Raw genomic sequence first — 27,858 nt, forward strand, 5'->3', positions numbered from 1 at the left:
GGGAGCATTTGTCTTTATATCTGTGACAGCCATTTGCCACAATTGACGTGAAGATGTGGTAAACAGTTTAAAGGTCTCTCCCTATGAGCTCTGACCATCCTTACAAAGCATTCAAGGAATGAATAAAAGTATGCAAGACTCAGATTTAATAAGGTTTTTTGGTTTCAAAACATTTCAAGAGGAATGACACGAAACAACACAAACAAAGCAAGATACATTGGCTTTACACTTTAACAATACCATACTGCAGAAAATGATTTATGAAATCTAAAAACAAAACCTAGAATCTGTCTACATACAGTATAACCATTGGTCTACAGTTTCCACTGACCCCTCAAGTGAATGACATGAGAAAATAAAGACTGAATTAGTCTTGATTGTCAGACCAGAGTTTAGAATGCATTAAATGAAATCTAGTATTATAATTTTACTGACATTAAACTAAACCTAAATAGACCAGTCTTTACACATTTCAAATACAAAACTTTTTTTTTAAAGAGACTCAAACTGAACTTCTGTATTAACAAACACAGCTGTATCCCAGAATCAGTCCTGACAACCTTAAGGCCACAGTATAACTTTATCACACACTGTACACACATTTACCAGCCAATGTATACATATATATGTGATATTTACAAAATCCACTTCCTCAGCGTTACCCTATACATAAAGGAACAAGTAGCTCAGATTGTATAGCTTTAAACAGTATACACATAGATACACATGAGACGGTTGATGTACTCTCAACCTAAATTGTTTAAAATGGAAAATGCATATCCTTTTTTCAAACCATGACTCCTGAAAACCCCTGTCAGTTTGAAGTCTTTGCTGTTCCTTCTCACATCATCAACACCTCCAACGGAGCAGAACTCCCTTTCCTCTTACATTGGGAACTGCAGAGTTGACTCAGCTTCAAGAAGGTAAATATTTCTTCAGGTCAGGAAACTTACCACGTGATACTCACCCTCAAGAAGAGTGTGAGAAGAAAAGGTGTTAATGTTTGGTCAGTGGAGGAACTGCAGGCCTAAAACTGTTGGCATAAGGATCTCTACATCTTTTTTAGCACAAGTGCTGAATGTTTGGAATAACGCTCTATTTTGGTTTGATCCTGTCACAGCAGTAAAGAAGAAATGCTTCTATTTGGACTGTTTCAAATTTGTTATCCTGCAGTGTTATCTGTCACATTTCATCAGCTACATCATCAATTCCCTATAAACAGCATTTGTAGCCATTATAATGGACCACAGAGAGGTGCTTATAGAAGACTGGTGTATCAGGATAGATTAAAACCTAATACCATGACACGGATTAAAATTTTACTAAATCCAGAGCAACGTCAAGTTCAAAGAGGCTACCTTGATTGTGCAGTTGGCTACCATTTGGAAATAGCTTGCCTTTAAATTAATTTTGTAATCCAAAAGCTGTAGTGATTTTCCAAAAGCCTGAAATTGTTTTTCTTCAGTCTCGTGTTGGTAATTTATAGTAAAATGCTAGCATGACTGAAATGGACTGCTTTGATTGGCTTTCTGAGTTGTTCAAAGTCTTGAAAGACGAGCCCCAGTTTGTCTCCCACTCATAAATCAGCCGTCAGCTGTGTTTGGTTAAGGTGTTTGTATGATGAATCACATTGAAGAGAACATCAAAAAATATTGTGGATTTTAAACTTTTGACCAACTTGAGGGAGGGTCAAACATAAACCCCAAAATACAATAATAGTTGTGTTTTGTGACACATTTGAATAAAACAATTGTATTCTGTGTTCATTTGTGTTGAAATGTCAATCATAAGCTCCAAAAGTAACCAGATAATTGTAGCCTCTGTTGCCTGGACCCTGAGTACCTCCATCATGGTTAATCAATGTTGTGAGGTCACCTTAGGTCCCACTTGTTCATTACATTTTGGTCTTTTAGGTGTAAAATGGAAAGAAAAGAGAGCAGAAGCTCTCAAAAATCTATGTCCCAACCAGACAACTCTTCAGGGGGATTGTCCTCATCTGGAGGATAGCAGTCAAAATAGCTGTGGTCTGTTGGTCCTTTGAGCTGTTGTGGAAAAGGAGGTGATAAAGGAGGAATAAGTCAGAGGCTGATTTCTGCTGGTACTTCTTAAATAACCAGTACAGGCTTAGAACTTTGCTACAGTGCTTAAATTCAAGGTTCTTGATTTCTAACCATCTTAAAGGAACTTGTGTTCAATTGCTATCTTCTAATAAGACACAGGTGTTCGAACAACAGCAATATTGCAAAGTTACAGACAACATGATGACATGCAATACGTTTGTTGCTCTTCCTTTTCACATTCATGGAGATGAACCATTGAAATATTTATTGTACTCTCCAAAGAAACAATAAAAACCTGTTTTGTAATGCTTTCAGGACATTTGAGATTTCAGCTGGTAAAAAAAAGAAAATCGGTTGTTTTATACGCTGATGTCTCCTTTGCTCCAGAACTTCTCAGAATGTAGTTTGGATAAATACTTGGAATTACCTCTCTTTTCAGTGGAGATGGTAAACTCCTCGCCTTCAGTCCCTCCCAGTTGAAGCCATTAAACCACCTACGGATGTATTAGAAAGCACATAGAATCATATATACAGTATATATACCTGTGTGTGTGTGTGTGTCTATATATATATATATATATATATATATATATATATATATATATATATATATATATATATATATATATATATATATATATATATACAGTATACACACACACACACACATATACAGTGGAGGAAGTATTTGATCCCCGCTGCTTTTGGCACTTGTCATACTAAGAAATAAATTGATGGTCTCAGATTTTTATGGCAGCTTTAATAATAATAATAATATTAATAATAATAATAATAATAATAACAATAATAACAATAATAATAATAATAATAATAATAAAACCTTTATTGTCCAACAGTGGGGAAATTTGTGAATTTATTTTAACAATTATAAAAAGAATATTAAAAAAAGTTGAGAAAATTACATGAAATGAAAAATAAAAATTCATTTGCATGTTATTGAGGGAAATAAGTTGATCCCCGAGCAAAACACAATCTAATACTTTGTGGCAAACTCCTTGTTGGCATGCACAGCTGTCAGACATTTCTTGTAGTTGCTTACTAGGTTTGCACACACATCAGGAATAATTTTCTTTCACTCCTCTCTTCAGATCATCTCCAAATCCTGAAGGTTTTGAGGCTGACGCTTGGAAACTCAAAGCTTCAGCTCTCTCTATAGATTTTCAGTAGAATTAAGGTCAGGAGACTGGCTAGGCCATTCCATGACCTTGATGTGCTTCTTATGGAGCCACTCCTTTGTTTCCTTGGCTATATTTTTTTGGTCATTGTCATGCTGGAAGACCCATCCACGACCCATATTCAGTGTCCTGGGAGAGGCAAGGAGGTTGTCCCCCAAGATTTTGCGGTACATGGCACCGTTCATCTTCCCATCGATGTGGGGAACCTGACCTGTCGCCTTAGAAGAGAAACACCCCCAAAGCATAAGGCTTCCTTCCATGCTTGACAGTAGGGATGGTGTTTTTGGAGTCATATTCAGCATTTCTCTTCCTCCAAACACGTGGAGTTGAGTTGAGGCCAAAGAGCTCAATTTTGGTCTCATCTGATCACAGCACCTTCTCCCAGTCTCTTTCTGAGTCATTAATGTGCTCCTTGGCGAACTTGAGGCGGGCCTGGACGTGAGCCTTCTTGAGCAGAGGGACCTTGAGTGCACTGCAGGATTTTAATCCATTGCGTCTCAGTGTATTACCAATAGTTTTCTTGGTGACTGTGGTCCCAGCTGCCTTAAGATCATTAACCAGCTCCTCCTGTGTACTTCCCGGCTGATCGCAAATCTTTCCCATGATCAATGACACCTACGAGGTGATATCTTGCATGGTTCCCCCAGCTTAGGTAGATTAACAGTCATGTTGTACTCCTTCCACTTCCGAATAATTGCATCAACAGTTGTCACCTTCTCATTCAGCTTCGTACTTATGGTTTTGTAGCCCATTCCAGCCTTGTGGAGTTCAACAACTTTGTCCTTCAGTCTTGTCCATGGTGGATATGGTGGAGTATTACTGAGTCTTTGGGCAGATGGCTTTTTATACAGGTGAAAATTTGGATCAGGTGTCTGTCATGCCGGTAATTTCTTCAGTGAGATTAGGAGTATGTCAATGGGGGCCAACATTGGTCAAGGTTCGTCGGGGATCAAATACTTATTTCCCTCAATGACATGCAAATTAATTTTTATCTTTCATTTCATGTAATTTTTTTCTTTCTATAACTGTTAAAATAAAGCTGCCATAAAAATCCAAGACTTAATTTATTTCTTAGTATGACAAGTGCCTAAATCGGGGGGGGGGGTGGGTGTCAAATACTTATTTCTCCCACTGTATATATCTCAATCTACCAGACTGACCTCACCAAGAAGACCCTTAGTGGAGAACTGTGTGCCTTGAGGGAAGCCCAGAAGGCACAACCAGAAAAGCGTGAAGGCTATTTGAGTCCAGTAATGCGATAAGCCTTTGATGAAGTTTTGCATCCCACTGATTTTGTACAGATTGCTTAGTGATTATCTAATTGCTGAGGTCATAAACGTCTGCCCACATCCATAATGTTCAAACAGTGCTAATTTGCGTGGCTTATCTTATCACTGAGATCACCACAAAGTCAGTCAGTTCCTGCTTACCTGTGCTTCTTGATATCGGTTATTCCATTTTTGAGGTTACCCAGTCGCTCTGAAGGATTTCGCCTGTTGGGTAAATTAGGAAAGTAAATCACTTTTTTGAACCAAACACACTTGGAGTTTCTTTGTCTTTGAGGTTCAGCTTTTTTAAAACATTTAATGTCTATTATCATCATTTTGTTGTTCTTTTCTTTAATGACGACAAAATCCAAAATATTCCAGTCCGATGTGCGATCTAGTCATTCCTTCTGAGAAAAAGCAAAAGGTAAATTTAATGAAAATACAGTAAGATTTTACAACTGACCCCGGCAAAGTTGCTCCTCCATAAGTGACCTACAGCTTTATTCAGCTCTTGCCTCAAGTGATAACACCAACCCCACACAAACACAAAATATTCACCAAAATCCCCACCTGCTCACATATAACCCCCACCCCCACCCACGCACACACACACATACACACACACACACACACACACACACACACACACACACACACACACACACACATGATTAACCATGTACCTATACATATACTTTTTGCAGCAGTTCTCCTCATTTATTCTTATGTCAGCCATGACAGTGTTGTTGTCCAACTTTGTTATCCTGATCATAGCCATACTCTTCCGTGCTGTTTTGAAGTAAGTGACATATTTCTGAACTGTGGAATGTTCTGTCTGTCAGCAGGCTGATGTGGACAGGTTCATGTGTGTGACTGTAGGTACAAGACAAGTGTTCATTTCTCAAACCACAATTCTTATTCAGTTTTCTGTTTAATTCCATTTTCCTATGACTTGTCCATGTGCAATCCTCCTATTTTAGCCCAGTAGTACCACAGTGTTGTGTTTCAAAGTTTAGGCACCTTATTTTTACAGTTGTCCTTGAAAATTATCTCATGTCCACTCAATTTCACAATATATCTACTCATAGACAAACAAACAGATGCACACTAACATACACATACATCAGTCATCCCTTCATCACAACGTTTCACCTCAACCCACACACACAGAAGAAAATCTTTAATCTCTTAAAACAGTTTGAGATCGTAATGATTATTATTATTGGCCGTGTTGCACTGGCGTTGTGACCGGAGTGTACCGTGCCTCACAACCCCAGTCTGCTGGGATAAACTCCAGCAACCCCGCGACCCACGACAGCAGAAGTAATGAAAATGAATGAATGAATGAATTGTTATTGGTTGTGTTACTTAGATATACTGATGGCAATGTTTTGTTAATTTATTAATTGTGGGGGGTTTTGCCAAATTAATTCAGATCATTTGTAAATTCCAGAGTTAATCCACAGCTCCCTAATTAGCATGTTGGCTAGGCTGCCTTGTTCCAATTCTGTATAAGATTGGAGGTCCCTTTTACGAATAATTTACAGAAATAGATATTTCAAAATTTGCTACTTTGATTTTTTTAGCTTTCTAAAAAAGTGCTTGATGTAAACTCTCAGTCTGTAAATGACAACTATCAACAAATACCCTTAGATTGTTCCATTTTTTGTTCCCCTGCACTTGATTTAATACCAGTATCAGATTCACAGATTTACTGAAAACATGGAGAGCATTTTGATTTAAGAATTTAAGGGTGTGTTGTTTTTTAAGTGCCTCTGCCTCTGAGATCTGATAACCTGCAAAGCTTTCGAATGAGGTCTTCAGGTCTCTTGGTTATCTTTTTTGGGATGTCCATCTTCTCAATGCCTTTCAGGATGAAGGTGTACGTCATCATCTGGTCACTCCCTGAGAATGGAGGACTGTGCAACGAAGGGGAAAAAGGCAGATTTAATTACTCTGGGCCATTCCTTTAATTGAGATCTGCTGCAGTGATGCTTTATGGCAGTACTGTGTTAGCGCTGTCATGTCAGAAACCAATAATTACTGCCAATCAGCAGTAGGAGATGAATGATTATTGGGTGATAAATCCAACAGAGCCATGCTGTGGGTGATCACATCCACAAACCTGCCAGTAAGGAGTTCAAACACCAAGATGCCCAGAGACCAGAAGTCCACACTGAAGTTGTGGCCTTTGTTGAGGATGATCTCAGGAGCCACATACTCCGGTGTCCCACAGAAGGTCCAGGTTTTTTGACCACATCTGATCTTCTTGGCAAAACCAAAGTCAACCTGATGAAATAGGTTTGCTAAAGTCATTAACTGTCTGTTTTAGGAAAGTTAAGGAAAAATGTTTTTAAAAATAATCACTGAGTAAAGACACTTTATTGTGGCTGCACTTATTTCATGTTTCAGAATACATTTAACCGCTAGAAGTATGCTCACCAGTTTGATGTATCCCTCAGTATCCAGCATCAGGTTCTCAGGCTTCAGGTCCCTGTAGAGGACGCCCTTACGGTGGAGGTAATCAAACGCTTCAGTGACGCAAGCAACACAAAATTTAGCACTGGCGTCGTCAAAACTTCCCCTAAAGACAAGAAAGTCAAATCTGACCATTGTTCTGACAAAACTACGCAGATCCAGAGAGAGCAGAGGAGAAGACATAAGTTGATTTGATTGTAAGCTAACAAAAGTAAAATAACTTTAACATCATCAGTAACATCAGCTATTGGTTGTTCTCTTCTACCTGTCCCTTAGCATACTCCATATTTCTCCACCCAGACAGGCCTCCAGCAACATGTACACGTATCTGTTATCCTTAAATGTGCGATACAATCTAGAAAAAGAGAAGAAAAGAATAATTAATGGACACAGCTGTCATTTCTCGACTGTCAACAGGATTATTTCAAAAGTTAGGAGTGGATTTCTGATTTATTACTTAATCAGAAATCCACTAATGTGGGGTTATGGATGTGATCCACATCACCTTGAAGCAGTTTTATCATTGTGGAATGGGGCAGTTATGAGTTTTTTTACTTCTAACCTAATGGGTAACCTGCACAATTATAAGAACATCTCCATGAGATTAGATTCTGATTTGGACTCAAGAAATATTCCAAATATGATGATCCAAAATAATTGGTAGGGCCGACTTCTGTGAGATAAACAAAAAATAGCTGCCAATTCAGTTTAGCTGTTAAAATTGTTGTGTCATCAAAAGTGAGTGAGATAAATTTTGAGGAAAACCGCCATTATTAAACTATTAGTTTTCTTGACTATTGATCAAATAACACCAATGTAATTCCAAATACTAGAGTCAAATTGTCAAGGGAATGGTGCTTTTAGGTGTAGTGACATCATGTAAAACTGAGATGGAGATTTGTGCTCTCTGAGGGATTTTGTAATGCATTTGTGTTAATATTTAAACTGCAGTATTTTATTGCAGGATTTTCTCCAGTCTCATTCTGTTTAATTGTCACTGTAAACTAAGAACTATGATTTCACATTCGACAATCACCTGACTTAATAATTATTATGCTGCGTGATTCCCTGCTCTTACATATTTAACTGATGAACTATGAATAAAAAAAGCAACAGGCAGGAACTAATGACACAAAATGGATTATAAACATTCAGCAGGATGTTTAAGTGAATAAATACAGTCATAAATGCAGTCATTACTATCATGTACTGCTGTGGTCTAATATAGTTACAGACATTAAATAAATTACAGCTTGATTCGTGAAACTAATGTAATTTTAATTGACCCTTATGGTATTGCTTTCAGATGAAAGTCTCAATACAACCTAGAATCGTGGACTGGTTCAATAACCGGCTCACACCCATGCGACATCAGAGAGGTAGTTAACTAGTCCACCACATAGTCTTACATTATTATTAAACAGAGATTTAAAAAAAAAAAAAAACATTAATTGAAACATCTGAATGAAGACAAATAAATTTTTAGAACATGTGAGGAGGAAGTCAGCGAGAGGAGCACTTCAGGAGGTGAAGAATGGCTTTAATATCTCAGGTTGTGCTGCATATAATGAAATTCAATTACTGCAGTCTTACAAAAGGCAAAGAGGAGCTACAGCTGTGATATTTTATAACAAATAACTACATTTTCATAGCAGGCATCTCAGTATTCCATGTCATTCTATCCCATTCTGTGAAGATATAATCTCCTCAAGGGCCTCAATGGTGATCTCATAAAAAAACTAATATGCGCTTCACTGTTTTCAGACTAATGGAGCCGAGCTGGCAGCCCGAGCAGGAGTACTGACTTGACAACGAAAGGAGAGCGAGCCTCAGCGAGGATCTTCCTCTCAGAATGGATGTGCTCTTCCTGCCTGTTGTCCACCACGTGCTTCTTTTTGATGACCTTTAGTGCAAAGGTGATGTCCTTATCCTGCACTTTCACCTGCAGACGCAAGTCACAGCCTGGGATGTCAGGAGATGGACCTTTCTCACACTCTTTCACACGTCATAGCAGAAAAACAGAGCTTTGACTAATGCATTCAAGTTCGGTTCACAAAAAGTCCATCTTAAAGCAATAGCTAGACATTATACAATACTAGAGTTAATATGCAAAATATCAAGTCAATTACAATGGGATGAGAAACCGGATGGTCGAATATTGTTGTTTTGTTTTTGTTATTGTCGCATGAAACAGATTGACAGGAAGTGTAACAGGTGTGAGAACAGTAGTTTTGAACAATTACAAGGTGTAGGTTGGCCTTTTTCAAGTTTCCACTCTGGTTTTCCAAATATTTAAGGTTTCATTTCACCAAAACATCCTATTTGGATAAATGGATGAATCTGTTGGTGAACTAGTCACTACAAGTGACTGTGTTCCAGGGCCAGGTTGCTTTTGCAGTCCTCTGGAGACAGTCGGCATTAAACACATGCAGGCTAAACAAAAGATCTCACCAGTTCTACTCGTCCAAACCCACCAACACCGAGAGTTGCAATGACCTCCAGGTGATCGAAGGGTCTGGATGAAGGGAACGCTGACACCATGTCCTTCAGCCGAATGACGTCTGGTGACAGCGGCTGGCTCTGGTGGCGTGACACAGACCTCTTCCTTGTTGGAGACACAGACAGAGGGAGGAGCTACAAAATGATTTCTATGAGAGCTTTTCAAACACTGGTGTGTTTATGGTGTCACTCTCAGGAAGATTATGCATCAAAAATGAAAAACAAAAAGTAATAATTAACACAGTTTTTTATTAACTATTCTGTTCACTGCACCTCACCTACCTGGCATGTCTCTTTTTGTCGTCTCGATCAAGTGTTGCTACGTAACCTTGGAGGTACTTCTGCAGCTCATTGAAGGTGCCCACTGTCTGATCAAATGTCCTTCAAAAACAACAACCTCATATCAGTCGTGCGAACACTTGAATGTTGGATGAGAAGCTTTACAATCTGACATTTAACTTCACTTACCTAAGACATCCCACTTAGATTGAAAACAATAATAAAAATACATAACTACATAACAAGGAAAATCTGGGCAAGAGAAAAGGTTTGCAGGCACTATTTGGACCAAAATTCAGTCTGTGCTTCCTGTGATCGTATCTTATCTCATCAGTGGGAGGACATTATGGAACTGTCACTGGTATTCAAACATTTATCAGGACATGTGGATGAAAGCACATCTTAAAATGTCATGTTTACATACTTATAATAAAGGGCAAGAAAAGGAAATAGCTATGACTAACTGCTCTGAAACTTGAGTTCTACTCCGTAACACTCTGAGGGACAGGGTAGATTATTTTGTCAGTCCGATCAGAAAACTACACCATCAAAACACTCACTCTCTGTCAACGACGAGGCACTCCACCCCGTTCTCCTCAGCGATGATATTAGCCGATCTGACATCATCACTGGAAGAGACACAGCAATACATCACACACGTAAAAGCACAAGGGTTTTCGAGGTTTTATTTTTCCAATAAAACCCATCCACGACAAATTGTGTCTCTAAACTACACATTTGTACAAAGTACAAGAAGACAAACACAGAACCTTAAGTCAATATTCAACAGTAATTCTGATGGGTAAGGCAAGAGGATTTTGTCTGAGATGTGCCCTTTTCACATTTTCAATATGTAAATAAGGTAGATGTTTCTTTACTAGCTTGTTGTTGCTGTTGTTGTTGTTCAGTTTCTCTTCATGTGAGGGTTTAGGGTAAACAGGGTTACCTCTGAGACGGATGGAGGATGTAATACTTGGATTTTACCAAATATTTCCAGCAGAAAATTAAGAAGCAGGATCAAAATCACTGTAGGTGTTGTTACATCAAGTCTTTACCTGATGAGTGCTTTCTCTCCAAAGTAGTCTCCCTTGTGCAGTGTGTTAATGACCTGTGGTAACCTGTGGGCCTCAGTGGACTGGGTCACCTTCACCTGCATGACGAGACAGCTCCAGAGAGTCAGTCAGATCTCTAAAGCGTGCCTCCCTCCCTCACACTGCTGTCTCCGGATCACCAGTGAAGCTGTAGCAGGTGCTCAGGATTCTCCCTGAATTTCACAGAACTGTCAATAACAGTTAAAGAAATCTAAACAACAAGAACTGAACCTTTAGTCACTGGAACAGGATTGGCTTTGGGTTATTGTGTATTGCAGATGCACTGTATTTTCATGATTCTGTTGTTTTGTGTTCTTCCTGGAAATGCAGCTTAAAGAGAAACAGCCTTGAACAAAAACGCTCTGGCAGCCTGGATGTTGTGAAACTTCCTCTTCATTTGTGAGGTTCTAAAAACTAGTGGCCCACCCCGGTCGAGGTCAAACAATGACATCACAGCCTGAACGGCCAGGGTGTGTTTTAGAAAATTGTCCCATTTGACCTCAGTGACCTTCACTTCCCCTGTTTTTCCTGGTGGCGCTTCCCTCCCTGGTCAGGGGGTACGATGTGGTGGGGGTTGGTGGGGGGGCGGCAGGATTGAAGAACCATTTCCTGTATTAACCCCCTTTCCTCCCAAACAACATGTGTATCTCTCTGGTTCGGTTTGCATAGCGCTGAGGAGCTGCTGTCTCACAGGGCTCATAATGGCATTTTGAAAGTCCCCTGTGGACGGCTCTGGCCCCGCTCCATCTCTCCTCGCTCCCTGGTGTCGGGTTACGGACTTCAGACAGACGGGTGGTTGAGTCATCGCCCACCACCTCCCAAACTCTCATACAGTTTGGACTGCTATTAAAGAAAAAGCAAAACTAAATGTTTTATCCATAAACATTTCATGATTTCAGATGCTGGGTCAGATGTACAGCAGTATTTATCTTTTATTTACACTCAAGTAGAAAGGAAAGAGGTAAGAGACAGGATGGAAGGAGTAGCAGAATGAAGCCCAAACCAGAGTATTCCTGTAGTCAGTTAACACTCATGCTTAATGATAAGAAAAGCCTTTATGGCAAAGCCAGAAGCAGCAGCCTGATCACAATTCACACACTCCTGTCTCCCTGAGGCACAAGAGGAATTTGATCATTGTAGATTAGCGCTTGTTTCTCTGGACCCAGTGAATGTCTACAAATGCATATTTACGAAAAGAGTTTTCTGGTATAGGCTTTTCACTCTTGACCGTCTGTCATTGTTTTCCTTCACTGGATTTCACTACTATATTTTCTATCCATCTGGATGTGTTGCTGAATTTTGAGATTCAACCTTAACATAAGACAAATTACAGTGAATGAGGTGATTTCCAGACCAATCCTATTACTCAACATTTACATTCACATCTGTAGTTTTAAGTCAAAAATCTTATTGCAGTTAAAGTAGTTGATTCATTTATGTCATCATTCATCATTAGTCAAAATACGGTGATCAGTCTCACGTCACCATCAGGTCAAACACTGATTCGGCACTTTGGTTTATCAGCTGACAGATTTGTCAAGGAGTACTTACTGTTTTTTTTTGTTTTTTCAATTAGATGGAAATTACGTGGTACCCATCAGCCTGTGAGGATTGTTAGTGTGAGCATATTAGCAATTGAGCAAAAACTGCTACAAATGCATATATGTACATAACATACTTCAGTCATCACCAACGCATCACGATTTAAGATGCAACAATTTTCTATCCCTCCCACTGCCTGTCAATGCCACTGCTCCTCCATTCGAGTGCTGCTGCTGTACTTTCAGCCCCACCGCCACTCCAGCATCCACCTGCCTGCTCTAGATAAGGCACTTCAAGAAGTTTTGTCATCACCTACATGCTGTGAGTTTTTTGGCTGAATTGTTATTACCATAGTATAAATATAAATGCAGAATAGTGTAGTAACATTGCAACATGTTGTAGGGTTCAGATATATTGTATTACCTTTTAACACCGCCTGATAAGCTGTACAATGTTAGGACACCTTACCTTTCCCTGTGCGAGGATGTAAAAGGTGCTGCCCTCCTCGCCCTCACGGATGATGTAGTCTCCTTTATCATAGTATTCCTGTTGGGACAGGGTGGAGGGAATGGAGTGAGGACAACAGTCAGACCTGAAGCGTTATATTGACTTAACCATCGACCAGGCTGGTCTAGATTCCTGGTAGCCGGGCCCCTGTGGGATTGGTACTGGAGGTCAGTCATCAATGATGACTCAACACCAGGAAGGGTTTTTGGGGTCTCATGGGATTTATGAAGTGAAAGTTAATTGTTAATTGTGTGTGATTTTAATGTCCCTTACTGTGCACTTTTAAATAAAATCACTTTAATTTACTTAAAAATTGTCCATATATTTTTCAGATCTTTGAAATCACAAATCAAGCATCAATAATATCGTCAATGGCAATTATACTGACACAAAATGAGAACAGAGAGCCGATGTTTTTAGGTGTAAATATTTGTTTACATTTGCCCTGGATATAATTGTCATACGTTTAACCATACCTTTGTTCTCCCCTTGATCAATTATCTTATTAATAATGGTATAAGTGATAACACACAAACCTGATGCACTGTACTGTATGTTCCACACCTGTAATAGAGGATGCAGATGCAGAGTATGATGAAAGACAAATGATCATTTAGAACCCATTTTTAAAAATTTTGTCCAGATAAATCTGCTTTTATTGCCAATTTTTGTGCAATAATTTAGTTAAATGCAGTTTAATTAGTAATAGTAGTAGTAGTAGTTGTAGTAGTGGTAATAGTGATGATACTACTACTAGGAGTAGTTAATGTAGTAGTAGTAGCAGTATAGTAATAGCTGTAGTAGTAGTAGTTTTTGTAGTAGTAGTAGTAGTAATAGTAGTAGTAGTACTAGTAGTTGTAGTAGAAGAAGTAGTAGTAGTTATAGTAGAGTTCGTAGCAGGAGAAGCAGTAGTCATCCAGTGTGGTCCAGTAATTTTACTGTGTTTGCATTTTGTACCCACCAGAGAGATGAATCTCTCCTCTGATGTTATTCCAGAGATCACATGACTGAGGAAGTTGTTTCACTTTTTTGTCTTTAGTGTCATGAAAGTGTGTGACACTCACTAAAAACTGGGGTCACTCATCTGCCCTCACTCCATGCTGCCTTCGCTGTCCCTCCATGCCAAACCATACCAATCATAGCCAGGCTGCTGAATCAGCAAGCTGCCAGATTGTCTTCTGTTTAATGCTTATAGGTGAATACAGAGAAATGCAAAGAATGAAGGTGACCAGGATGAAACGTTCTCTGGGACAAATGCCAAATCCCTGCTGCAGAGACAATGGATTGTAATCCATTCCACTAGGAAAGACTGGCAAAAAGTGAACAAACAAATCAGAGCAACCATGCGTAAACATTCCCTGGTGTTTACTGTCAAAACTCTTGACACGAGTGCCATTTTCTTTGAGTGTCAAACCTTGTTTACATCCCTTTTACGCTTCAGGAGAACTTTGTTTAACACCTGTCCATGACTGAGGAGACAACAAGGCATGGTTCTGTTTAGAAAGACTGTCTGGATGATACTCGGACTGTTCAGGGGAGTGACAGCTTTTCAGTTGTGTCTCAAGTTTGTTATGTCAGGCGAAGGAGCTTGAGTCCTGACCTCAGGCCAAACATTTACCTTTTCAGGAAAGAAAGAGCACATTCTGACAAAAAAGCTTTAAAGCACTTCTCTTCATACAAAACCTTTTGTGAGTACACTGACCCCAAACAATCACAAACATCACCTTCTGTCCAATCTTTACAATTAACTTGCTCTAATTTGCTTTGCCAGCATTGGTGTTAGAGAAAGCCACTAATGCTCTGCTAGGTTTGGATGCAGTCGTCCTATTTTTGGAGACCGTCAATCGATCACAACACATTTTCAACAGCACATCTGACTCTGCTTTCAAATTGGCATAGAAACAAGAGGAAGGGCTACACCTATATTTAAGACCCCCCTGGTCTTCAGCAGCACCCCAGGTGGGATGATGTCTTATGTAGTTCCTCGAAAGCCCTAACTTTAAGAGGCCGCTGAGGGATGTTAGCGAATGAGGTTTTAGCTGATTTAAAAGGGAAAGATATAACCTCTGCTACTTTCAGCCATTCCTATTTTCATATACCTGTATATATTTTCATAGGTACAACAAGCAAAGAAAACTTGTAATGTAGTTGTTTTAAATGACAAAACAGCTTTCTGATTCAAATGTCGATCTGCAGATCAATGTGTAAACCTGACACAGTATCCTAATAGAAACTCCAACCCCTTTGACGCAATCACACACCCAAAGATAACAACTTCCATCCTCACATCGTTTGACAAGATGCTTCAATATTATCTGGCAGTTTCCCCACGACCATCTGTGCCAATATTAAGTTACAATAATCTCCTGGGGTGCAACAAAATCAGTTGCATTAGTAATGACTGGAAGAGGAAAGTGTCCTGAAGCGGACAACCAGCAGGACGACCAAGTTTTGAGACTTGCTGAAGGAGGCTGGTTTTGACCAGAGGTGGACTCTGCGTTGTCCTTCGCTTGCTGAAATGCTGGTACAGCGCTTGGAGGATAACTGAGACCTGAGATATACTTTTTTCAAGTTTCAGCACACACACTCACATACACTTGCACATTTACATGCACATGTTCTCACACCAAAACCTGTCACTGGCACATCTTTAAGAAATCACTCATCCCCCATTTGAATAAACACTTTCTGGGGCCTTGGTCAAATAATTATGGTAACAATATACAGCGGCCAGCGATGACAGGAATAATATCAGTTCTGTTCATCAACAAGGTAATTTGTGAGGTCTTGCAAACTGGATGTAGTGAGAATATGCTGACACTCAGTAATGGTATAGGGCCAAGCGGTAATGATATTTTGATAGCAGCTATCTGCTATGCCGGGGCTCCCATGAGCTGACAGGAGGTTGTGCAATACAATGAAAAGTCTAATTGTTCTTCCAATGGAAATGTAGATAGTCTGACAGAAAAACTTACCACCTCAAGGCAGTCCACAATTTTGCTTAGCTTATCTTCGGGTAGATTAGTCAAGAGTGAAACACTGGCAGAAAACACAGAAAAAAGATGTATATCATAGTAGACATTACATATGCTGCCAAGAGACATTCATATACAGTTTTATTTCTTATATCAAAATTAATCAAATAAAACACCAGGGCAATTTAAGTGATACATAACATGACCATTTTATATATCCTCAGTGTTTTTCTATACTTTGGACTTTTTTCTCATTCACTATGTAATTTACACTATAATAGTATAATAATAGTCTTTCTCCAGAATTTTAGTTCTGAACTTAAAGTTAGAGTAATCATTGAACTCATCAGCTGGACACAAACAAAACTTCCTGTTTCTGCTGCATGTGCAACAGATTGGTAACAAATTAGATATCCAATGGTGATTTGTAACTTTGATTTTGCTTTGGAAACTTTATGCCCGTCAGTGGCCCTTAATCAATTAATTAATCCAGCTTTAAAAGTATGGGGGTATAACTGCTCTTTTCATTTTTATTTTTTTTTAAAGAAAATTTTCCATGAGACAAACAATGTAGGAGCTTAAACTCATGCCAAATTTTCTGGCCTCTTATACATAAATACATAACTGTATTTTTGAACTTGACAGTCACCCTTCTGTTTTCTACTCACAGCTTCCAACCATCTGAATTGTTACATGTATTTGAGTTAAGCTTCCACCCTTTTCATTTGCTTATTGGATTGTCAAATGGATTTTTCAAAAACAACAGATTGTATACTTTTTTAGAAGACGGGTTTTATGACCAGAGTAGACCAATTACATTCCGGTGCAGACATGGGTTTTATTTTTACAATGATTTCTCAGGGAATAATGAATTGATCCTGATGAAGAAATACAAAATTTTTCTTCATCATTTTGTTTGTCATCTCTGATGCTGGAAAGCTCAGGGCTAACCTGCGGAGGAAGTTGCGGTATTGTTCATGCCGTGTCTCAGCCGTCCTCCTCATGATGTTCTGAAAAACCTCCCGGTCTAAAGCCCACGTCCTCACATTGTTCACCGCTGAAAAAGAAATGTCACATTCATCTGAAACAAGCCCAGGTTCTGATCTTTCTACTAACTAGTTGACCCGATTAGTAAGTATTAAAGGAGCTGCAGCTGTTTTCAATAACAAGGAAAACGTATAGGTTGAAAACTAGGATGGAAAAACTAAGTGGCAAGACTAACTACAGTTAAAGCCTAATATCACCAAAAAATAATTATGTGGACTCGTGGATAAAGATGGTGAGTCTCAGTGCTGAGTCATATCAGATGTAAGGAAACTGTGTTGGTACAAGGAGGAAATACCCACGATGTTTTGACAGAATCAGTAGCAAAGACAGTTCGCCTTTGTCCATTTCATCTGTTATCACACTGAATCCACTCAAAGAGGCTTGTCGAACTGCCCTCTTTTTTCCAGTTCACCCTGAATATTGAGGTCAACTCAGCGTCCCTCCCTGAAGGTCCACCAGTCAATTACTTAGTTAAATATACAAACCCAGACAAAGAGCACTCACATAGTACATGGTGTTGCTTTTCAAATGCCGAGGAGGTGAAGACCAATCAGAATGCAAAGCTGTGGATGTCATGTAAAGCCTTTGTCAACAGTCCCATGAAAAAGCTTGTTTACTTCAGTCTAATGACCCATCTGTTTCTCCTCCTCTTGCTATTGGGCCATTCTTGGCTTTAAGAAGTCACTTCAACTAAGAGGAAGATTATTGATGTGTCTGATTGCATTCTGCAAGGACTGGGAGTGGGCATAATGCGTTTAAGGTTGCTGAAATGGATGGAAAACCAATTTTTAGCAGATACTGTGTCTCTATCACAACACAGGTAGTGACCACCCTTTACTTGCAGTCACAGACTTTGACGACTACGTAACCCATTTGAAGGAACCTTGGTGAAGGGGTGTGCATACAGCAAGTTTCTATGAGAACCATTGAGTTTTGGAATAGAGCCAGATTCCAGTGGCTTGAAGATTATAATGTAGGGTCAAATATACAGCTTTTCTCAATTATACATAAACTACTTTTATGATTTCTGACACACTGGTTGGAATGGTGGGGCATGTGCTGTGGAATAGCCCATGGGATTTTAGAGAGGATCCAGAAAAAGTGACAGGTTTTTTTTTTCTTCCTGGAATATTGAGAACCCGTGCATTTTTCTGAATTAATGTCAATTAAGTAAACTCCTCGACAGATTTTCCTGAATCTTGTTAGTTTATGGTAATTGCATCTGTATAATGGTTTCTTCTTCTTCTTCTCCTTTCGGCTTTTCCCTTCAGGGGTCGCCACAGTGAATCTGTTGCCTCCATCCATAAATCTCCTCTTTGGTCTTCCTCTAGGCTTCCTGCCTGGCAGTTCAAAACGCAGCATCCTTCTACCAATATATTCACTATCTCTCCTCTGGACACATCCAAACCAACTCAGTCTGGCCTCTCTGACTTTATCTCCAAAACCTCTAACATGTGCTGTCCCTCTGATGTACTCATTCCTGATCCTATCCTTCCTGGTCACCCCCAAAGAGAACCTCAGCATCTTCATCTCTGCTACCTCCAGCTCTGTCTCCTGTCTTTTCCTCAGTGACACTGTCTCTAGACCAAACAACATCTCTGGTCTCACCACAGTTTTGTACACCTTTCCTTTCATTTTAGCTGAAACTCTTCTATCACACATCACACCTGACACTTTTCTCCACCTGTTCCATCTTGCCTGTAAATGCTTCATCACCTATTTTCCACACTCTCCATTGCTCTGGACTGTTGACCCTAAGTACTTAAAATCCTCCACCTTCTTGATCTCTTCTCCTTCTAACCTCACTCTTCCACTTGGGTCCCTCTCATTCACACACATGTACTCTGTCTTACTGCGGCTAACCTTCATTCCTCTCCTTTCCAGGACAAACCTCCATCTCTCTAGCTTCTCCTCCACCTGTTCCCTGCCCCCACTACAGATCACAATGTCATCTGCAAACATCATAGTCCATGGAGATTCCTGTCTAACCTCGTCTGTCAGCCTGTCCATCACCATAGCGAACAAGAAGTGGCTCAGAGCTGATCCCTGATGCAGTCCCACCTCCACCTTGAACTCCTCTGTCACACCTATAGCACACCTCACCACTGTCTTACAGTCCTCATACATGTCCTGCACTGCTCTAACATACTTCTCTGCCACTCCAGACTTCCTCATACAATACCACAGTTCCTCTCTGGGCACCCTGTCATAAGCTTTCTCCAGATCTACAAAAACACAATGCAGCTCCCTCTGGCCTTCTCTGTACTTCTCTATCAACATCCTCAAAGCAAATACTGCATCTGTAGTACTGTTTTTTGGCGTGAAACCATACTGCTGCTCACAAATGCTCACTTTTTCCCTTAGTCTAGTTTCAACTACTCTTTTCCATAACTTCATTGTATGACTCATCAGCTTAATTCCTCTGTAGTTGCCACAACTCTGCACATCTCCCTTGTTCTTAAAAATGGGCACCAGCACACTTCTCCTCCATTCCTCAGGCATCTTCTCACTATCTAAGATCCAGTTGAACAACCCAGTCAGAAACTCTACTGCTAATTCTCCTAGACACGTCCATACCTCCACAGGTAGAAAGGTAGCCTTGCTACCTTTCCACCTGGTCTCCTGGACACATAGTGTGTCTACCTTCCTCCTCTGCATCATGTCAATGAACTCTCTACCTTTTCCTGTCATAGTTCCAACATTCAATGTCCCTACTCTCAGTCCTATACTCTTGGCATTCCTCTTCTCTCTTCCTATGAACACACTTTCCTCCTCTCCTTCTTTGACCAACGGGTGTCCAATTTCCACCGGTATCCTGTAGGTGAACATCATAGATGGCGATCCTTGTTAACCCTGGCCTTGACTGATCCAGTATGGAATCTATCCAAATCTATCCGATCATAGATTTGATTCGCATGTTTGATTTGGCAAAAGTTTTACGTCGGATGCCCTTCCTGACACAACACTCTGTATTTATCCGGAATTGGGACCGGCACAATAGAACACTGGCTTGTGCCCTCTTGCGGTTACATTCATCTGTATAATGATTTTATTGAACTAAAATTAACTGTTGGGTATTGACGATAAAAATTACCTGCTTAAGAAATAGGTCAGGCAGTGACAGACCGCCCTGCAGTCATTCCTCACCATGCCACTCTGACATTCACATTGAAAGACTGCCTGGGGCTAAACGTAAATGTCGATGGTTAATGAGGAACAGTTTGCCACACAAGAAGAACATATTTGGCCATCCACCATCCATCCACCTGGTTCTCTTCTTTAATTTCTAGTCTTGTATGGTCTTGAATTTAAATTGTTGCTTTGCAGCTTTCTTGTATTAAATGCGTTTTGCTTTTTAGACTGTTTTATAAAAGGTTATTGTCAGCCTTAAATTACGAGAGTAGTTAAAAAAAAAAATTTTTCATAGAGCAAGGCTATGGATAATAAATATGTACAAAGGTACAATGATGAAATTTACTTTGTGTTTTTCTGTAGCTAAATTAGTGTCACTGAACCTCAGATCATTGCCTTAAAATCCAACAAGATTCAGCTTTAGATCTATTCAACCAGTTAAACCTTGCTAGCTGTGCGTTGTCCGAATTTCAAAAATGCTTCTACTGAAAATTCTAAAGCTGGCCAAGTATCACACTGATTATTGTCTTATTTAACCATCATGTCCACACTGATAAAAGTTTTCATTCATGTTCAGGTGATCTGCTTCTGCCGTATATATAAAATGCATTACATTCTCATCACAAGTTGAATCCTAAAGTGTTTTTTTCTGTATAAATGTAAAAATCTTACCCCGTACTGATGCCGTCCGTGTGCAGTTGTAGAGAATGGCTAATTCTCCAAATGTGGTCCACACTGTTAACGATGTGAGCAGTTTGTTGTGCTGAAACACATCCAGCTTTCCATCTGTGAATGTAAAAGACAATCCGTTGTTGTTATTTTTAATATCGATGACACAAATGAAAAGACAAAATAACACACATCTACCACATTTAGAATTAAATATGATTTAGGCTTTGCTTAGTGAATTCAACTCAAGACAGATGGCTGTTACTTATTAGGTCTTGTTGGTTAATATGTTCCAAAATTGTTTCTGTGTTTGTCATGATTTCACCACCTGGTAGATAGAAAATACAAACAAACATTAATGTAACTGAGGAATCTCCTGAAAACATTAATTCTAGGCTGTATTACAGACCATTATATTGATATGTATCCATGGACTCAATAAAAGTAATCCCTTTTCTTTTCATACCCCCTACTTTCTACAACCCCCCTCCCCCTGTATCTGCTGTTAGCACAAGTCATATTATGTGTTTTTATGCTTGTGGTCCCCCAGTGACCCTGAAAGATATTTTCACTGCACAAATAATGACTCAAATTAAAAACTTCATTAATGAGATTGCAGGCACTAACTATACCAGTGGTTTTTATTACTCAAAAATTAGCACACAGGAGTAGTTTTAATTCCTTAGCAACTATCACAAAACCAAAAACTGAGCTAGAATCAGTTTTGATGACAAAAAAACCCTGTTTTCATTGTGATTTGTTTGCTCATATTTTGACTTATATGATCATAGGACTGCTTTTGTTTCACAGAATCCCTCACCTCATCATGTTTACCTCCTGTATGTCCCTGTCCATCATGACAACAAATACGAGGACATTTAATCTTTATATGGTTAATTTCACCACCAAACACACTGGCAGATTAACAACAATTGTTTAGAGGCCATTTGGTCAGCTAAAAACTCTGTTGCCTGGTTACTTGAGCACACAAATTAAGAAATACTTCAGTAAGTGGAAAAACAATTGTTCGATGTGTCAAATATTGCTTATAACCCAGCCCAGTTGTAGGAGTAAAACCCAGTTCATCAACATGTAAGTCTCATCTGTCATCAAATACCAAGTTAGAACTGGCAATAGGTCACAGGAGTAAACAGACACCATTACAACCACGAAAAGTGAAAGGCTGATGATCGGTGTGATCTGAAATATGGTGCTTCCATTTAAATATATCAAGATGGCAACTCAGGTATGACTGACAGAGACTGGTTCTCATCAATATATTCTACCAGTGGCTACAAAAGTACAGCCTGACGGGCCTTATGGCAGCTGAAAAAAATATAATTTGGTCCATATAGGCAGGGGTCCGGCGCAGCGCAGAGTCATAGGGTTCTAACTGGGACAGTGCACACTGAGATCCACAAACAAGTGGATGAAATAGTGCAGAGAACACGGATATGGAAGGATAGGAAGTCCCCCAAGTCCTCCAGGCCAACCAAATGGTTGAGAACAGAGCCAAGATCCTGTGGGACTTCAGCTTCCAGACTGACAAATAGCTACTGGCTAACCAGCCGGACATAGCGGTGGTTGAAAAACAGCAACAGAGGGTGGCTGTGATAGATGTGAAAATCCCAGTCTGACTGTAACATCAGGAAGAAGGAGCATGAAAAGGTCAAGGAGTACCAAGGGCTGAAGGAACAGCTGGGGCAGATGAAAGCCAAAGTGGTCCAAGTGCTGATTGGAGCATTAGGGGCTGTGCCCACCAAACTGGTATACTATCTCTAGCCGATTCCAGGTACAACATCAGAGGTCTCTGGTCAGGGAATCAGCCAAGATTCTACTGGACCCTCAAACTTCCTGGACTGACATGACCAGAGCTAGGACAACTTCAACTTAAATATAAGAAGTGTTGTGGAACTCCATCTCAGTTTAATAAACTTAATGTCATGTTTCTGAGTGATTTAATCTGAATATTCTTTCTTTCAGACAGTTACCATTTAAAAAATGTTTATTAAAATTTTAGACACTTTAAATTTGTGAGCACTCGAACTGATCAAATGTTTGCTTGATACAGAGCTTCTGATTCAGGTCAGGGAAGCTGTACAGAGGAGGGCAAAGTTTAATAGCATCAGAAAAGACTGGGGAGCTCACTAATACATCTCAGTGTTGCACATGACTCTGCTTTTCCTGAAATTCTGAACCTCAGACCTTTGAGATTTCCCTTTAGCACTTATAACACAGTCAGTCAAACAGGAATTGGGAAGGACAAAGATGGATGGATGGATGGATGGATGGATGGATGGATGGATGGATGGATGGATGGATGGATAGATGGATGGATGGATGGATGGATGGATGGATGGATGGATGGATGGATTGATGGATGGATGGATGGATGGATGGATGGATGTCGTCAGTCATCTGAAGTGGACAGAAGAAGTGGATTTCCTCATGAAGACTGGTGATGATGAATCGGGAGGTGATCAAACGGGACCAGTCTCACCTGCCAGGACAAACAGATGGTTTCCAGCCTCCTCCTGCTTGATGACGTATTCCCCCGGCTGGTAGGTTCTCTCATACATACACTCCACCATGTCTTTGATCTGCTGCAGCTCCAGCCTCTTCAGGTACTGGTTCTTGTTCAAGGCATCTGTCAGCAGCTTCTTTACACTGTACAAACACACAGGAAGGCAGATTTCTGCTGTAATAATAGATGGGATGTTTTGAATGAACTCACACTTGAAGGATTACAAGTTCTTCACATAGTTTTGCTTTTGAAACTTTGTGCCTGTGTATGTTTTATGTCTGTGGGGACAGCTTAGACTGCTATAGACGTACATGTAGTCAAATAAAACACTTTGAGATAATGCAGCTCTATGCTTTTACTGAACTGCATTCAATGACATTTGTATTTACTTGTTGCTTTGCTGATTGAAATGTTTGCTTTAAATTAGATTAATTCAACATTAATATCAACTTTGACCATTAAATAATGTAATAGCGGTATTTTCAAACAAATACACTGTGGAAAGCACCTACAGTATCGCTTTTCAGAGTATATTTTTGTATTTTTTTACTTTTTTACTAATTTTGACTAAATGTAAACTGTGTTTTTAAACTGCTGTGAAATCCAGACACATCAACATTTACTGGAACAATATGTGTCACTGTTTTTTGATGTTGTTGACCAATGGATGAATCCATTAATAAAGTTATCAACACAATTATTGAGCAAGAAAATGTTTTGTCGTTCCATCTATTCTTCGACCTTTCGGCTTGCCTTTATTTTTCTTACATTTTCTATCATATTTGTTCTTTTAGTGTTCTATTTAATTTCTTTGATCCCTCTTGTTGTTATTGTTTGTCTTACCTTTATCTTCTTTAATTTCTTCACTTCATTAAAATCTTCCTTTTCTTGTTTTGCTATTTCTTTTTCTTTCATACTATTTTCCTGACCTGTCGTCTATCATTCTTGTCATTTAATTGATTCAAAATGTGGAATTTTTTTACTGCTTTTTTTCAGTACATATTTTGTACAATTTTGGAACTAAATATGTTTAATTTGGAGCACTTTTTTGCATTCTTACTGAGGTAAAACTTTAGGGCATTGACTTGTAACAGAATTAGTTTCCATCACAGTTTTTATGCCAGGTTTCCTTCAGTATAGAATCATTTTAAGTAATGATTGATAGCAGCTATGTGGTATTGAGCCCACTGAGCCACCAGGACACCCACACCCACATTACTCACCACTTCTTTAGTCTGTGTGATAAATATTTTGTTTCCTGTGAAAAGATGACTATTTGCAGTCTCTGAGCTCCTCCCGACGATGAATCAAATGAAACAGTGAAAACATAAAATCATTGTGAGCTGTCAAAGATCACCATTGTGCATTTTAACAGCTGCAGCAAGGGGCCATAAGAAGAAGACGTTGCTTCCTTTGGGGAGCTGTAAACCGAAAAGGTTAAGAGTCACGGTTGGATGCAAACTATAGCTCATGAGAACAGGTCGCTGCGACTGGTGCCGGTGGTGGGTGGTCTGTTTATCCACAATATTGAGTGTAATAAATTATCACTTGGGGCAAATGACAAAATGAAAGCAAATGACATCTAGTCCTTCCTTTTCCTTTTCACGTCCCCTCCTCCCACCTAGATGTCTCATTACTCTGACTGAATTGGCAACATGTTCTCAGAAAATGAGTATTCTGTTTCAAATCTTCTTATGTCACATTATTGTGGGTTATATAACATCCTGGTCTTATTAGCAGCACATGTTTCAACATGAAGATTGGGCTAAGAGAAAAAATGCCCGCTGCAGTCACTGTCGAGGGTTGTGTTCATGTTTTACAACATGAGATGCATTCACTGTGGCAAAAGAAAATTTGGCTCTGACTTTGGAATGAGTAACAGGACTTCACACTCTCATTAAATAAACTATTGTGCTGAACTTTGGTTCACTAAGCTTGTGGAGGTACACAGCAAATGGCATTTATTGGGGTTCACACATTTGGATTTGGTTAAAATGGATCCCTCTAGGTATTACATCTGATAAAAAAAACAAAAAGAAGACTAATATAAAACATGGTTGTTGAGATTCTTTGACATTCTGAGAAATAGGTTGATTTGTTTTCAAGTAGAAGGGTATATAACACGAGAGGGACCTGGGAAGACGTTACCTCTGCTAGTTGAGTTTACAAATCCTACTACGGTGATGCCATTACCTGCCCTACATTTTTTATTGTTTCAGTATGACAATGGCCTTCCAGAGCTTATCACTGAAATACATGTAAAAAAACAAAACAAGTCCAGTATTAGCTTTTAATAGGTTTTGGAGATGAGGGGTTCTGGGTCACCCGTTGGAGCCTTTTATTTTACGGCTGAGCATCAAAACAGGCAATCAGATCAGTAAAAAACCATACAGATATTTATCCTGTATGAAGCTTTGATTAAAATTCTGATTCTCCAGATTATCTTTCACTTTTGCAAAACCAACTGATCCTCAAGTTTTTGTTGTTGTTTTTTAGAACATCCCCATGAGGCATCATCATTGGATCAACTTACTTCCTTTGATATATTTCCTATCAGGGTGGGACATACTGTAACACAGGGAGTTAGTCTAAATCGATGAAACGACAGTTGGTGGAGAAGTAATTGTCTTCATGGACATCATGAAATAAAGGCTATGCATACTCTTACAGTAGTGATAAATATTTATCATGCGTTTCTTTGACTTCAGTTCTATAATGATATAATTGTCAGGATTAATGCGGTATGGGGAGATCCAAAGATACATGTTATTGTGGAACATATATGTCCAACACTGTTGGATCTGACTCAAAGTCAACTGATTACAAAGATGTTGAGTTCACATCTTAATGTGGGGCTATCAGGCTTAGAAAACCACTTCTTCATAGACCTGTGTTTGTGCATGCTGCCACAATGAAATGGAGTCATCCACGAAACCCTGATGTAAAGTTGAGACTACAACAATGTCTAAGATATGTCTGTATACTGTAGCATTAAGGGTTGTCCACATACTTCTACCCATGTAGTGTATGCCTCCAGTAAGAGCCCAAAACTCTGAGATAAATAAAAACCCCTTGAAGAAAGTGATTCATGCAATAATTTATCATGAAGTCGTCTCTGTCTTCATCAGTCAACCTCTCACCTTGCATCCTTTGATACCCGGGCCTTCTCAAAGGAGAACTTTGGCAGACCGCTAGAGTCGTAGGTTCTGGATGTGGGCTCAGCTGAGACCCCAGCTTTGGCCCCTTTCCTCTTATTCATGGTTTCCTTCATGCGAGCACTGAAGTTGGGGCTGCTCTTGCCACTGACTTTGACGGAAGGGGGCCTCGATGCCAGACCAGCCGGGGCGCCGCTCTGATTCTTGGTCCCATCCTGCAGCTTGCTGAGCTGGTTGCATTTCCTCTGCAGCTCCTCGCTCAGCTCGGCTAGAGCTCGAGTCTGTTGGGCCAGCTGTTCCCGGAGACTTTTGATCTGTTGCTCTTTAGCACAAAGTTCCTCGTCCCTTCTCTTGCCTTCACGCTCCAGCTCATCCACTCGGGCCCTCAGGGAGTCAAGGGACGAGTTCTTAAATCCACCACGCATTTCTTTGTGCGCCCGGCTATTGGAAGAAGAGCCTTCTGGCTGTTTGTACCGCTTTGATTTCATTGAACTGTTCCCCATCCTGTCACCTGAGGACACCAGAAAGATTCAAAGCTAATATTTGCTTTCGTGATTGAAATATTATCAAAGATGAATGAGCTGACAGTGACATTTATCATGAAAAGGTCTGTTTGAAGAAGCTCAAACAAAAGAGCTGACGCTGACAGGAGAGAAAACTGGAGAAAGAGCAAATCAGTATATAATGTCAATGAGTCTGTCTTCCCCATTTATTATTCACAAGGCAGGAAGTATTGCATTACATTTATGGTCACTCCCAAGTCCGCTGGCAGCAGAGGAAGTGCTGCACAGGAATCCCATACGAGATGCACCCAAATAACAAATTTAATGATGAACTTCCACTTTAAATGAACTCTGCGGCAATTAGCAAGAGTGTGTAAGGATAGAAATGTGGGAGAACAATCATGTTTCTGTTGTTTGGGAATGTCGCCCACTCCTGCATACAGTAGACTTCATTCATGACATTCCTACTGTGAGACAGTGAATGTCAGATCCCACTGTTCTCTCACATTATTGTCAATCAAAATTATTTACATAATTTCTAAATCTTTTCATTATTATTATTATTATTATTATTATTATTATTATTATTATTATTTGAACTGTCTGATCCAATGATCCATATAATGGATTCCCGGCTACTGACACACAACTGAAGGTGTATGAGAATATCAAACTAATTGACTTATTAGTCTCCTAAGAGGATCATACACCTGCAGTTTGGATGTCTCACCATCCCTCCCCAGGGATGAGTGAAACGCCTCCGCGTTCACACCAGAGTTTACATCGCGGTACTCACCTGATCCGTTCTCAAAGGGTTGAAGATGATGTCAACAAAAAAAGAAAAAAAAAAGGATGCAACGTGTTTGCGCATCTGAACATCCGCAGACAGGCGGTCCATCTAGCGCAGCGCTCGCATCCTCTCCTTCCTTGATG

The 27,858-nt window shown here is 39.7% G+C and overlaps 1 protein-coding gene and 1 pseudogene across 1 annotated transcript; both read right to left on the bottom strand.

The window, feature by feature from the left end:
- Window positions 1-129: 129 nt before the first annotated feature.
- On the bottom strand, window positions 130-27,858 carry prkg2 (protein kinase cGMP-dependent 2). The gene is made up of 19 exons (XM_068310047.1): window positions 27,722-27,858; window positions 26,408-26,933; window positions 23,244-23,410; window positions 20,747-20,860; window positions 16,847-16,952; window positions 15,896-15,959; window positions 12,882-12,959; window positions 10,836-10,930; window positions 10,341-10,409; window positions 9,784-9,882; window positions 9,454-9,607; window positions 8,808-8,944; window positions 7,268-7,357; window positions 6,967-7,108; window positions 6,650-6,813; window positions 6,321-6,443; window positions 4,687-4,749; window positions 2,488-2,554; window positions 130-2,042 (listed from the first exon to the last, which is right to left on the bottom strand). Exons 2-19 carry the CDS (start codon window positions 26,923-26,925, stop codon window positions 1,947-1,949), a joined length of 2,346 nt encoding a protein of 781 aa, XP_068166148.1. The 5' UTR covers window positions 26,926-26,933; window positions 27,722-27,858; the 3' UTR covers window positions 130-1,946.
- Window positions 2,927-4,539, bottom strand: LOC137592090 (uncharacterized; annotated as a pseudogene).

Source organism: Antennarius striatus, chromosome 3 (genome assembly GCF_040054535.1).
Source record: "Antennarius striatus isolate MH-2024 chromosome 3, ASM4005453v1, whole genome shotgun sequence".
Lineage (NCBI taxonomy): Eukaryota > Metazoa > Chordata > Actinopteri > Lophiiformes > Antennariidae > Antennarius > Antennarius striatus.

Bases quoted from the DNA above. Each gene is read 5' to 3' on its own strand.
- prkg2 (XM_068310047.1), bottom strand. From the start codon at position 26,925: ATGGGGAACAGTTCAATGAAATCAAAGCGGTACAAACAGCCAGAAGGC. The intron at 7,109-7,267 runs GTAGAAGAGAAC...TCTTGTCTTTAG, and splicing joins TGGAGTATGCTAAGGGACAG to GGGAAGTTTTGACGACGCCA. The intron at 6,814-6,966 runs GTGAGCATACTT...CTATTTCATCAG, and splicing joins CTGAGGGATACATCAAACTG to GTTGACTTTGGTTTTGCCAA.